This window comes from Salmo trutta, chromosome 36 (assembly GCF_901001165.1).
Source record: "Salmo trutta chromosome 36, fSalTru1.1, whole genome shotgun sequence".
NCBI lineage: Eukaryota > Metazoa > Chordata > Actinopteri > Salmoniformes > Salmonidae > Salmo > Salmo trutta.
In genome coordinates this window covers 30,270,227-30,284,227 of record NC_042992.1, presented here as the reverse complement: position 1 = coordinate 30,284,227, position 14,001 = coordinate 30,270,227, and the positions used below count along the sequence as shown (strand labels likewise).

Genomic DNA, 14,001 nt, shown 5'->3' with positions numbered 1-14,001 from the left:
AATTCAGTCACAAAATATTAGAGGTATTTCCAGAAGGCAGAGAAAAAAACGTCATAGAACAGGCGTTGTGTAACGTTTGGGTGTAGTATATTTACTGGTTTTGCACATCTTTCCTGATTTATGAAGACACTGCCATTTTTTCTTTGAGAATTTGTGAATGTGTTTGCTATTGTTATGAAGTTTTAGCTTTCAGTATTACTGTTTTTGCATTCTGTATTCTGATTTCTGTTCTTATGCTTCTGCATCATGGGATGAAGGTGAAGACCTTGAGGGGGGCTGCCAGAAGCAAACGTTGAACCAAAATAACTGCTTGGCTGGGGAAAAAAGAAATGTAATAAATTATAGGATTTTAAGTCCTTTATTGTTATTGTAATTAATTCCTTTCAGTCATGTTTCTTTTTATTGTATTTTTAATAACAGTATGTCAATAGGCTTCAGTTACCACAAGACCAGTTGTTAACCAAAAAGTACCACAGGACCATATAGACCCCATAAAAAAACCTTGTGGTACAGCTAGGATCACGATTACCACATAAACCTGAATTCCTGTGGTATACAGCTACCACACAATTTACCATTACAACAACAATTACCATGCGGTTACACCAAATAACCACAAACAAAAATCATTGAATTATCACATAAAAACAACAAAACGATCGCACAAAACCACAGGATTTGTACCCCAGCAATAACAAATTCATGCAGTAAAATGTTCCAAAATACCACACAATGTCTGGATATCATAGGTCAGGTACCACAGGAATAGCCCAGAGTTCCACCCCAATGGTTGAATCAACATTGTTTCCACGTCATGTCAACCCCAAAAACAAATGTGATGATGTTAAATCAAAGTGGAAAACTGATTGGATATGCAAATTTTTTTTTTTTTTACCCAACTTTTAACCTAAATCCAATGACATGGTGACATTTGTTGTTGATTTCACGTTGAATTCATGGTTAGTTGACAAATAAACCAAATGTAAATGAAAACTAGATGTTGAACTAATGTCGGTGCCCAGTGGGACAACACTACCACAGGAGAAGTACCAGAGGAATACTTGACTGTGTGTGGTAAAATTACCACAGGACATTTTTGTAAGGGAGGGAGTACAAAAAATGATTGTAAACCAAGCAGCATAGAGCTAGGAGATGAGCACTGCTGGCACTACCAAGCATGGGAGATGTACATAAAAAGGCCTGTAGTGGAGGGGGTGAGTACTATGTGAGTGTCCAGGTCTGGATGGGAGCAGTGTGGTGAGAAGGGCTACTGACACTGGGTGGGATACTGTCTGGTTCCCCCTGGCTCACACCACCGTCAGAAGGCATGGACCTCACAGGAGCACACAGCTGCTCTTGGACACTTTCTTACTAATGAGATCATGCTGCGTGGTGGCCAGCGATTGGATCAAGCCCCAGAAGTGTTTGAAGGTGATTCCCTCACCGTCCGACACACCCATCTGTTTCATCATCATGCCCAGGCCTTGCTCTGAGCCTCCAGTCTGGGTGAGGGAGGGAGCACAAAAACAACTCTTTATTATATAGGCACGGTATTTAACACTTAATAAGCACTTATTGACAGGTAATAAGAAATAAAGTAATCATGCATAGACATGTATTAGCAGGAAGTTAGCAATTAGTCTATTACACTTTTGAGAGTATAACATTGTTGCCTACATTACTCGGTAGGCTATATTCACAACAGCGTGGGTGAACGCTCAAATGTAGGTGCGAGGGGAATGGAGTGATTTGGTATTCAGCCAAAGTGTGTACTTTGTCAACTGTGTCATATGTTCCAGACTTTGTTACCCTCTAGTGGTTATAGATCCATGGCTCTTTTTCTAGGAATCGCCACCATATTTTACAATAGGTATGGGGTTATTTTCTGCAGTGGTGTAAAGTACTTAAGTAAAAATACTTTAAAGTAATACTTAAGTCGTTTTTTGGGGTATCTGTACTTTACTTCACTACATTCCTAAAGAAAATAATGTACTTTTTACTCCATACATTTTGCCTGACACCCAAAGTACACATTACATTTTGACAGGAAAATGGTCCAATTCACTCACTGTCAAGAGAACATCCCTGGTCATCCCTACTGACCCTTATCTGGCGGACCGACTAAACACAAATGCTTTGTTTGTAAATGAATGTCTGTGTTGGAGTGTGCCCCTGGCTATCCGTAAATAAAATAAAAACAAGAAAATGGTGCCGTCTGGTTTGCTTAATATAAGGAGTTTGAAATGATGTATACTTTTACTTTTGTATACTGAAGTATATTTTCGCAATTACATTTCTTTTGATACTAAAGTATGTATAAAACCAAATACTTTTGGACTTTTACTCAAGTATTATTTTACTGGGCGACTTTCACTTTTACTTGAGTCATTTTCTATTAATATGTATCTTAAACTTTACTCAAGTAGGACATTTGAGTACTTTTACCACCACTGATTTTCTGCTTATACAACCTTTCGACGCCAAACCCACCACTGGTGTGCGTGGCCAAAGAGCTCTATTATTATGTCATCTGACCACGGCAATGACATGAAAATAGAGCTCTTTGGCCACTCGACCTGAATGTACTGTATGTCCTAGCTGATGTGGCTAACTATTGTGTAGCAGAAAAACTCTACTTGGTTGTCAAGTGGTGGATGAAGTCGACTTGGTGCAAGGAGTCATATTACAATTAGGCCTACAGTTGTTCTGCTCTATTCATAAGGAAAACTGTTATTTACTTCTCTGTCAGATCGTTTAATCCCCCTCCAGATGAGAGAACAACCTTAAACCTTCATCACTTGTTCATATATTTGAACTGTCCTTTTCCTGTTTTTCAGAAGCATAGCTATCTTTGTCACCCTCTGGCAGATTCAGACTCGTCCTGGAAAACCGCCTTAGGCCTCAGACAAGTAAGCAGCGAGTTCCAAAATGAAGATACTTTGGCCTTTTTAATGTTTCAAATAAAGCATGTGTCAGATTCAGTTCGTAGCGAGACGTTTAACTTTAAAGGGCCAGTGCAGTCCAAAAAGGTTTTATTGTGTTTTATACACACTGAGTGTACAAAACATTAAGAACACCTGCCTAATATTGAGTTGCACCCCCCCTCTTTTGCTCTCAGAACCGCCTCAATTCGTTGGGGCATGTACTCTGTAAGGTGTCGAAAGTGTTCCACAGTGATGCTGGCCCATGTTGACTCCAGTGCTTCCCAAAGTTGTGTGAAGTTAGCTGGATTCCTTTGGGTAGTGGACCATTCTTGATACATACGGGAAACTGTTGAGCGTGAAAAACCCAGCAGCGTTGCAGTTCTTGACACAATGAGGATGCCCATGGCACCTACTACCATACCCTGTTCAAAGGCACTTAAATATTTTGTCTTGCTCATTCACCCTCTGAATGGCTCACATACACAATACATGTCTCAATTGTCTCAAGGCTTAAAAATCCTTCTTTAACCTGTCTCCTCCCCTTCATCTACACTGATTGAAGTGGATTTAACAAGTTACATCAATAAGGTATCATAGGTTTCACCTGGATTCGACTGATCAGTCTATGTCATGGAAAGAGCAAGTGTTCATGTTTTGTACACTTAGTGTATATTTACACACTATGAGGTTGGAATAATAATGTGAAATTGTGAAGAGCTGTTTATAAAGACTGGCTGAAATTTCTGCCTGTTTTGGTGGGATGGAGTTTTGGCCTGCCTGGTGACATCACCAGGTGGTATAAGTTAATAGACGAATAACAAAGAGTTTTAAACCTCTCTGCCAATAACATCTAGTTTTCAAGTTATATATCCCTCTCATTAGGCTCGTCCAATTAGGCCCCTCACTCAGACCACTCCCAGACAGTTAAATTACATTTGTTTATTTTTGACCAATTTAATAGAAAAACATAACAGTAAAGTACTTAATTGTTACCCAGAAATGATTTGATATTGCGAGAAAATATGGCTGCATTGGGCCTTTAAACCATGGACATCCAGCGTAGGTGCTCAGGATATGTGCTAACATGTTTAAAACTCAATTAGTTACTGAGTGCCAAGTAGATTACAGCCAAGTTTATTTTGCATCCAGCCTAGCAACCGACGCCCACAGGCTTTTCCTGAGTGTTTGTTTGGGAGTCATAGGATGCGGTGTGTACTGTATGTGTGTGGTTGAGTGGGGGGGGGGGGTAAGAGTCAGAGCCACGCCCTACTGGTAAAATCAATGGCAGGTGTGGCCAGGGAGGGCGTGGGCAACGTAGCCGACCGTTGAAGCTTATGTACCTTGACTAAGTTGGGCAGCTGGGAGGCGAGGAGATCTTTGAACTCTTTGGTTTGGAGCGTGGGACCTTTATTGGCCGCAGCGGCATGGAACTTTGTAACCAAAGTGTTGATGGCCTTTTCCAGGTCGGAGTGCTGCGCCAGAGGAGGAGAAATAAACGTGTTAGGGTGGGGGAATCAAATAATATAACAATAAGGAACGCATTATCTGACAGTACTTTGAAGTTCATTATGTGACGTTTATTATTATAATAGATCATTAAAAAAGAAAGAGAGAAAGTTAACATATTCTCGAGACAGACTCCCGAGGTGTGTGTCAAACAGTGGAGGCTGCTGAGAGGAGGACGGCTCATCATAATGACTAGAACGGCGCGAATGGAGTGGAATAAAACACATAGGAACCATGTGTTTGATACTATTCCACTGATTCTGCTAAAGCCATTACCACGAACCCGTCCTCCCCAATTAAGGTGCCACCAACCTCCTGTGGTGCCAAAGTGTACCGACCTCCACTCGCTTCAGTCCCAAATACCCCCAAAATGTCAGACACTCACATCCGTCCTCAAGTGCATATCTTGCATGCCTCCACGTGTTTGAACCCTACGCAAAGATACCACTCTTGATGTTTAACCCTGTCCTTGAATTACTTCATCTCAACAACATCGAACAACACTGCAGCATTCTTCTCCGCACATATCACGCACTTCTCCATTCAGTTAATTAACTTGCACCTTTCACAGTATCAGTGTCACTGAAAGCTTAGTGGTTAACCAACTCTGTGTCGCTTTTGTCAGTGTTGAAAAGTTAGTATAGTGCTATAAACCTAATAAGCCACAAAACAACTAACAGTATGCTCATGGGTGACATAGGATGAGTTTTAAAGAAAACGTTGTGAGAAATAATATGCTGAGGGAAAAGTACAGTTATACAGTTAGTTATACTTCCAGGTTACAAATCACCTGTTTGGAAAGTAGACGGTATGTTTGTCAGTGGAATATGAAACTGTCACACAGACTTGTTATGTTGGTCATTGTGAAGGACATCATTCTATACTCTCTTTAAACCAACATCCAAACACCCAATCTGTTGTAACTGTTGGGTTTTTGTTCATACTACTTTTCATTTATGTCCTAAATCACTGACATGAAATAACTGTTCAGGGACTTTGCTATGTCACTCACCCCTATTCAAATAGATATTTGAATACGCTATTGAAATGTGAGCATCTGTGGGTGGGGCGGGAGGAGTAAGTTTAAGTAACGAGAGACTATTGGAAGGCACATTCAGACAACTGGTCTACATGTAGAAGGTACTGGAAATACCTGCAGGTTGGGGTAGCTACAGTATGACAGCTCAACCCCTCACTGTTTATTTTCAGGGTGTGCCAGGGGCGGACTACATTTGCCCGAAACTACATTTCGGGCAAATGCCAGATGGGCTGTTCAATCTTTTACCCATTGGGCCTGTCTAACTTTTGTTTTTCACACAAAATGATCACTATCTGGCTAATAATGGGGGCCTCGAGGAAAAAACTGGGGTTTTGTGTCAGTCCGTCCGTCTGCCTGTCTGTTCGTCTAGCTGTCATCCCTCACTAATCTCCAAAGAAGGTCTCTGTGGCTTAGGCCATGGGGACGGAATAAGAAGGGACTGATTGCCTCCCCGTGCTTTCCATTTCCACACATGGTCTGTCTATAGACACAATTGAGAATTGAGAATTGCTCCCTCAACAGCATATGGCCTAGATTAATTTGTTATTGTCCACATTCTTTGCTGCTGTCCAGCATGCACACTGATCAGTGCATTGAAATGATTCGTGGTAAACTCACGTTAAGCTGGCAAGAGTGCATGCAAAGTTGGCCATATGCAAACGCCTATAGGACTTAATACGATCTCATGGACTGTGTCATGATATAAATTGGATAGCATAATATCTCAATGGAATTTTGGTTAAACTACATCTGTGCCACTTCCAACGGTAATCAGAACGATGCGTAGAAGTTGGGGGAAAGTTATCACCAAAATAACAACTCCATTCGTTGCTTCTAGGATGTGTAAAGCCACCATCTCCTCAACTGCAACGTTTTGACAAGTGTTGATGAATAAAAATGAATGAATGACATTTTATTTTCATGTCAAATCGCCAATTGGCAACCCATCCCTAATGGGATTAATTGACACATAAACAAACATTACAATAATTCACTGTGAAATGATAATTCTTCTTCCAGTGGTCTCTGCATTGCACATCGCATAAAGAGTGAAAAAATGTATGGTAAAAATCAATACATAATAGTAAATAAGGTTATCCAAACAATAATTACATCCCTAGAGCAGTAAAATAATATATATACATACATACATACATACATACATACATACATACATACATACATACATACATACATACATACATACATACATACATACATACATACATACATACATACATACATACATACATACACACTGTATATATACACATACATACACACATACATACATAAATAAATACAGAAAAAGAAACCGAAGGTATGATATTAAAATTGTATAGTAGGCCTACCTGTTCAGCCATTTAGATCGTTTTGTGCTGTCCTTTTTCAAAGTGAAGTTTTCTCTCTGCGATGTTCAGTAATTGCTACTTTTCTTGCTCAGCGTTCAATTGCTTCTGTCACATATTGGCAAGATTCCTAAATGATCTCACTCAAGAAAAGAAAAAAATGCAACTCGATTCCACCTTCCGTGTCAGTCAGAGAAAGCTATGGGAAAGTACAGTGTGCTCAGTGTAACCCGATGCATTGGGACTGTAAACTTCACGAGGCAGACAGTACCACATGCAGTCATATAGGCCTACCACCCTTCTATTATTGCAAAGTTCTCTTTCATTTAGAAGTTCTGCAGAGAGTAGCCTACACAGTTGTGCATTTAAAATGTATTTGCTATTCAAGAAGAGCCTGGGGGTGCTTCCCTCAACATCTGGAAACATTTAGCAAAAGTTGAAACCGTCTGCAAGTTTAGACTGGAATTTTTCTTCTTTATTGTTGCAATTTTTAACCCCTCGTATAAGCCTACCTATTTTATGCAGTTTCTGTAAAGCTTTGAATATCCACCAAAATAATACATTTCTCAATAGGCCTATTGTAAGAAACCTTTATGAACCATGCATACATGGACGGTCCTTATGGGCAGTTTTTTTTTTCGAGGTTGTTTGTAATTGAAGTCGTTTGTCATTGTCCATTCCAATTACCATTAGGTCTACATTCATTTTTACAAAGGTATCAGAGGTTGATAAGGACGTGCTGGCGAACTAAAAAGTGATGTGTGCACAATGAACAGGCACGACAACATTCTTGGAAGTATTAACAGAGTGGTGGGGAGACATGGGACTCGATAAAACAGTTTCTGTCCATAAATTGTCATAGGCCTATTGAGGTGTTTACATGAAAACCAGTCAACCAGATCCTTCATCATGCTACCACAAAGAAATGGGCTGTTGCAGCCTGGTCTCATTGACTATACGTAACATAGGTAAACAAATCCGGGACACTCAAATTACCATGATATGTAACGTTTGGTATCGTTACATAAGACACAAGGTTACTCAGCGCAAAAACAAAATTGTAATTCGTAACATATCATCCAGGAATGAATACATACCATGCGAAACATAACATACTGTATCATCCTAAATGATTTGTCTTGGATTTACATACAGAATAATATGAAATGCTATGAGACCAGATTGGCTGTTTTGACAGGCCTAAATCTAGCCTAGATACTGGATCTGCACAGTCGGGTCCAAACTCGTTGCTTCGCACTACCACCCACCTCTGTTAAACATATGCTTGTAAAAACGAATTCATGTCATAATCGAATACCACGGTAAAACAGTTAATGTCTCTCTAGAATGCGCAGCTGTTTGGTTTCACATGCGTGTTCAGTAGCGACTGGTATCCCTGGGGAGAAGGGTGTGTCCTGCCTTCAGAGTTTTCGATGTTCTGCTCTCTCGCCACTCCTCCTCGCTGTCTTCCAGAAAAACAGACACCACTCCCAAATTTGTAAAGCCACAGGATCAAGTGTATTTGAGAGGGCTGGCAAGCTCTAACACAGGTATCTGTCAATGTCTCAGATGCAATGTCTCATTGCTGAGACGTTTAGGCCTATGTTGAAATGACACTGTTCAGGAGACTAAGGGATGGCCTAAACGCTACAGTGTACCTACTATTTTATACAATAGTCAAATACAGCATTGATGATCAAATGATCTTTCATGATTTTAAGATGAAAAACTCCCCATGAATGAACGAGAGTACAGCATGAGTAAATAACTTATAGAAGCTACTTCATAAAAGACAAATAAACACACACACAATTATTCATATACATATATGTTTTTTGTAACAATGGCGCCGGAGAAGAAGGCTGACGTTTTACGTGTCCCCAACCGATTGTGTTTTCTTTCTTCGTTTATTTGCGTTGTTTGTAACTTTTTTAAACTTATTTTGTACATAATGTTGCCGCTACCGTCTCTTATGACCGAAAATAACTTCTGGACATCAGGGCTGCGATTACTCACCATGGACTGGCAGAATATTTTTTTCCCTTTAACGAGTCTGACGAGCCTGACACGAATGATATACTGCTTTCTCGGGAACAGGCCCAGATCCCCGTGATTTGCGTGAAGAGGAGGTGGAGAAACAGGGGCCGGAGGGCGGGCTGCCTTCTGAGAATTTGTAGGCGATCGAATAAACCCCCACTTCCCTCCATTCTGCTAGCAAATGTGCAATCTTTGGAGAATAAAATCGATGACCTACACGGAAGATTAAACTACCAACGGGACATTCAAAACTGTAATATCTTATGCTTCACGGAGTCGTGGCTGAACGACGACACTATCAACATATTTGGCTGGTTTTACGCTGTACCGGCAGGATAGAACAGCGGCATCTGGTAAGACAAGGGGCGGTGGACAATGAATTTTGTAAATAACACCTGGTGCACAATATCTAAGGAAGTCTCGAGCTATTGCTTGCCTGAGGTAGAGTATCTCATAATTTGCTGTAGACCACAGTATCTACCAAGAGAGTTTTCATCTGTATTTGTCATAGCTGTTTACGTACCACCACAAACTGAGGCTGGCACTAAGACAGCATTGAATGAGCTGTATTCCGCCATAAGCAAACTTGAAAATGCTCACCCAGAGACGGTGCTCCTAGTAGCCAGGGACGGCGCTCCTAGTAGCCAGAGACTTTAATGCAGGGAAACTTAAATCCGTTTTACCAAATTTCTATCAGCATGTTAAATGTGCAACCAGAGTGAAAAAAAACTCAGAACAACCTTTACTCCACACGCATACAATGCTCTCCCTCGCCCTCCATTTGGCAAATCTGACCATAATTCTATCCTCCTGATTCCTGCTTACAAGCAAAAATTAAAGTAGGAAGCACCAGTGACTAGATCAATAAAAAAGTGGTCAGATGAAGCAGATGCTAAGCTACAGGACTGTTTTGCTAGCACAGACTGGAATATGTTCCAGGATTCCTCCGATGGCATTGAGGAGTACACCACATCAGTCATTGGCTTCATCAATAAGTGCATTGATGATGTCATTCCCACAGTGACGGTACGTACATACCCCAACCAGAAGCCATGGATTACAGGCAACATCCACACTGAGCTAAAGGCTAGAGCTGCCGCTTTCAAGGAGCGGGACTCTAACCCGGAAGCTTATAAGAAATCCCCCTATGCCCCCTGATGAACCATCAAACAGGCAAAGCGTCAATACAGGACTAAGATCGAATCGTACTACACCAGCTCTGACACTCATCGGATGTGGCAGGGCTTGCAAACCATTACAGACTACAAAGGGAAGCACAGCAGTGACACGAGCCTACCAGATGAGCTAAACTACTTCTATGCTCGCTTCGAAGCAGTCTGTCTGTCTGTCTGTCTGTCTGTCTGTCTGTCTGTCTGTCTGTCTGTCACATCACAGAATTCTTGTCAATTTCTGTTCCACCTTACGTAAATTCATTTACTTGACAAGTCTGAAAAGAGCGACTTAAACTGTTTTGACTTTAAGTCTCAGAAATAACTTTTTATTCTTTGACAAAATCTGTCTGTACTCGTATAGTACTGAGTCCTTAAATGACTGAGTCTCCTAGTTGAGATATGGTGCAGCATTTTGGTGGCGTTCTATCAAATTCCTGGTCTCATGCTCAAGGCAAACAGGCTGACCACAGTCCCAGTATTTGTAACTTTTTTGGTAGTTCTTGTTATGTGCTTACCAGGTTATTAAAATATGTACATATTTTGATTGCTTCCACAAGGACATCATATCACTTATATTTTAAATAAGAATTATGTTTCACTATGAAAGAGAGCCAGCCAACAACTTTTCCTCTCCCTTCGGTCACCTCATTATTACGGAATGCTAGAACCTGTTAAAACTTGCAGCACAGTGAATTGACTATGTTCTGGTCTTGTTTGCATACTTGGTCATAGACATTGCTGCAACGTATGTGTGGCTCAGCACCCTGTCATGAGGTGAGGCGCTGATATAGCTGATGAGAACCTGGCAGGATCACGTTTCCCAGGAATGTCAAATAGATGAGTACAGTGCAAGGGTGCCTCTCAATAGTCTAAAGGGGTCTTCCTCTCCTTGTCTCCTCTCTTTCATCTGCACTGGTCTGAAAACACAGGATAAGTGAAAGCAATATGGTGGATTCCGACCGGAAGTATAATTTGACCTGTCCAGTTCTTTTCTCATCAGTGCAAACGAAGGAAAGGAGGCGTGGAGAGGAGGGTGCTTTAGATTATTGAGATTCACTCATAGATTTCCTGCTAGAATCATCCTCTAGACCAGGTATTTCCAAACTGAGGTACGCACAATGCCGTTTTTTCTTCACATTTTCAAACAGTCCATCTATATTTTCCAACGGGATATACATTTGGGTGATGTTTTTTTCTCGCCTGAGTTGCCTCGTTTCACTGCCAAAAATATCCAGTGTTCAGCGAAATAACGACACAATGTCAAATACAGGTAGCCTATTCAAATAATTATCATCCAATCACATTAACCTTTACTCTCTCGCGGGAAATCCACTAACGGTTCGTATGTAGCCAAACGTAGCTGCTGCTCATTCCGTTTGCTCAAAAATTGATAAATGGTTAAAAAAAGTAAGGCCCGCGTCTATAGAGACACATACCAGCTCTGTACTGCTGGTACTGCTACTACCAGCAGTACTACACCTGCACCTGTCGACTACACAAGTTGTTCTGCTTCCATGAGCACATCCAATGCTAGCATCAGTAATTCTACATTTGTTGTTAGCCCAGCTAGCATGGACACTGACAGTTGTGAATCTGATGCAGCCGAAGAGCTTCTGCCCCCTTACCCGGGACAACACCGAACAACAGACAGGGACGTTGGACCATCGAAGAGGTGCAAATCTGATGAGAACTACATTGATTTGGGGTTCACTTATATTGGGAGTAGTGCCTTTCCTCAGCCACAGTGTGTTATATGTGCAAAAGTACTATCTCACAACTCGATGAAGCCTTCACTCTTACGCAGACATTTAGAAACAAAACATGGCGAGAATTAAGATGACTTTCGAGTAGTAAGACATGCATTTGATTTGATTTGATTTAATAAGAAGGGGCTAGAAGCGTCTTATACTGTGAGCTACCGAGTGGCTAGGACAGGCAAACCCCATACTATTTTGGAGGACTTAATTCTTCCTGCTGCCACGGATATGGCTGGGACAATGCTGTGGGAAAAGGCCAAAGAAACTATACAGACAATGACTTCATCAAACAACACTGTTTCACGACGCATCAGTGACATGGCAGGAGATGTTTTGAAACAATTACTGCTTTGCATTCAAGCCTGTGAATTCTATGCGTTACAGCTGGATGAGTCAACAGACGTGGCGGGCCTGGCACAGCTCCTGGTATATGTCTGTTACGTTAATGGGGGGTCAATTAAGGAAGACATCCTCTTCTCAAACCACTGGAAACCAGGACAACAGGAGAGGATTTTTTTAAGTACTGGACAGCTTTGTGACATCAAATGGACTTTGGTGGTCAAGATGTGTTGGTATCTGAACTGATGGCGCAAAAGCCATGACAGGGAGACAGTGGAGTGGTAACGCCTGTGCAAGCAGTTGCTCTCGAAGCCACTTGGGTACATTGCAGCATCCACCGAGAGGCTCTTTCTGCCAAGAGAATGCCTGACAGCTTGAATGCCTGACAGTTTTGGACACTACAGTGAAAATGGTTATCTTTGATAATGCAATTGAATTTAATCAGACACCACTACCAGATTTCTGGATTGGGCTGCGCTCAAAGTATCCTGCCTTGGCAAATCACGCTGTTAAGACACTGATGCCCTTTGCAACCACGCACCTATGTGAGAGTGGATTCTCGGCCCTCACTAGCATGAAAACTAAATACAGGCACAGACTCTGTGTGGAAAACTATTTAAGACTGAGTCTCTCTACAATACAACCCAACACTGCAGAGTTATGTGCATCCTTTCAAGCACACCCTTCTCATTAACATGTGGTGTGTTATTCACACATTTCAATGAACAAATTAGGTTTTAAATGTAAGATGCCGAAATAAAGAGCAAAATTATTGATTATTATTATTTGTGCTCTGGTCCTATAAGAGCTCTTTGTCACTTCCCATGAGCCGGGTTGTGACAAACACTCACACTCATTCTTATGTTTAATAAATGTATGATATAGTGTGTGTGTGGCAGGCTTACAATGATGGCAAAAAACAACATTTGAGAGTGAAATGACCCTGGTTCTAGATGGGGTACGCAGCTGGAAGTTGAATGTTTCAAGGGGTACGGGACTATAAAAAGTTTGGGAACCACTGCTCTAGACCTCTACCCTTGAAGAAACATCACGCACCCTACAGGTCATAGTAGGTAGTACAACTGAAATGTGAAACCAGCAGCATTATGACTGTAATCTAAATGTGATCAACTCCAATCCCCAGGGGCTGCAATCCTGCTGTGTTTCGTTTTCCCCTTGCTATTCATTGATTCATGTCATTCATTTCCCAGAGACTGAGTCAAAGAAATGAACAAAACCTGTCAGACACTGTGGTCCTTACAATTGCATTTTCAACGCAGTAAATAGTATTAACAAATTGGTGAATTACTGTAGATCTGCAAAAGATATTCATTATTTAGTTGAATATACTAATGTTCCACATTGACCATACATCAAGAACGGGCTCTTCTGCTCTACATGTAATGATCAGCCACATTTACAAGAAAAGAGCTGACAATTATTAGTAGTTATAACTGTAATTAAGTGATGCAATGGTTCTATTGAGGTATTTCTTAATGTTGTAATAGTCTAACAGACTAGTGGACAGGAAACACAGGCCTTTGCAGAGAGATGAGCTGTGTTTTTGAAGTGAGGTTGTGTGGTTAGAAGTGGAGAGAGAGACGGAGTCTGATCTCACAAACACTATGAGGCCCTCAATAGACAAGTGACAAAGTAATGATGTATACACTACCAAACACCAGGCAAGTCAACATTAAACTGCCTTTAAGAAAGAGTACCAGTAGTCATTATTGATGGCATCGAGGCAATCATCAGTCCTGTTCAGACCAGGAACTGCTGAAGATTTAATTCATCATAATATGACATGTGAGAAGAAAAATGAAAAGTAACATTTTACTGTAAATGTAATACACAAACAGGAGGGCAACCATTACCTAC

The 14,001-nt window shown here is 41.1% G+C and overlaps 1 protein-coding gene across 1 annotated transcript; it reads right to left on the bottom strand.

The window, feature by feature from the left end:
* Positions 1 to 390: 390 nt before the first annotated feature.
* On the bottom strand, positions 391 to 7,079 carry LOC115175827 (protein S100-A13). Its single transcript, XM_029735370.1, has 3 exons — positions 6,822 to 7,079; positions 4,265 to 4,396; positions 391 to 1,502 (listed from the first exon to the last, which is right to left on the bottom strand). Exons 1-3 carry the CDS (start codon positions 6,831 to 6,833, stop codon positions 1,335 to 1,337), a joined length of 312 nt encoding a protein of 103 aa, XP_029591230.1. The 5' UTR covers positions 6,834 to 7,079; the 3' UTR covers positions 391 to 1,334.
* Positions 7,080 to 14,001: the final 6,922 nt, after the last annotated feature.

What these genes read in the sequence shown, in the direction of transcription:
- LOC115175827 (XM_029735370.1), bottom strand. An exon ending in AGCTGCCCAACTTAGTCAAG is followed by an intron (nt 1,503 to 4,264) that starts GTACATAAGCTT and finishes TCCCTCACCCAG; the next exon opens with ACTGGAGGCTCAGAGCAAGG.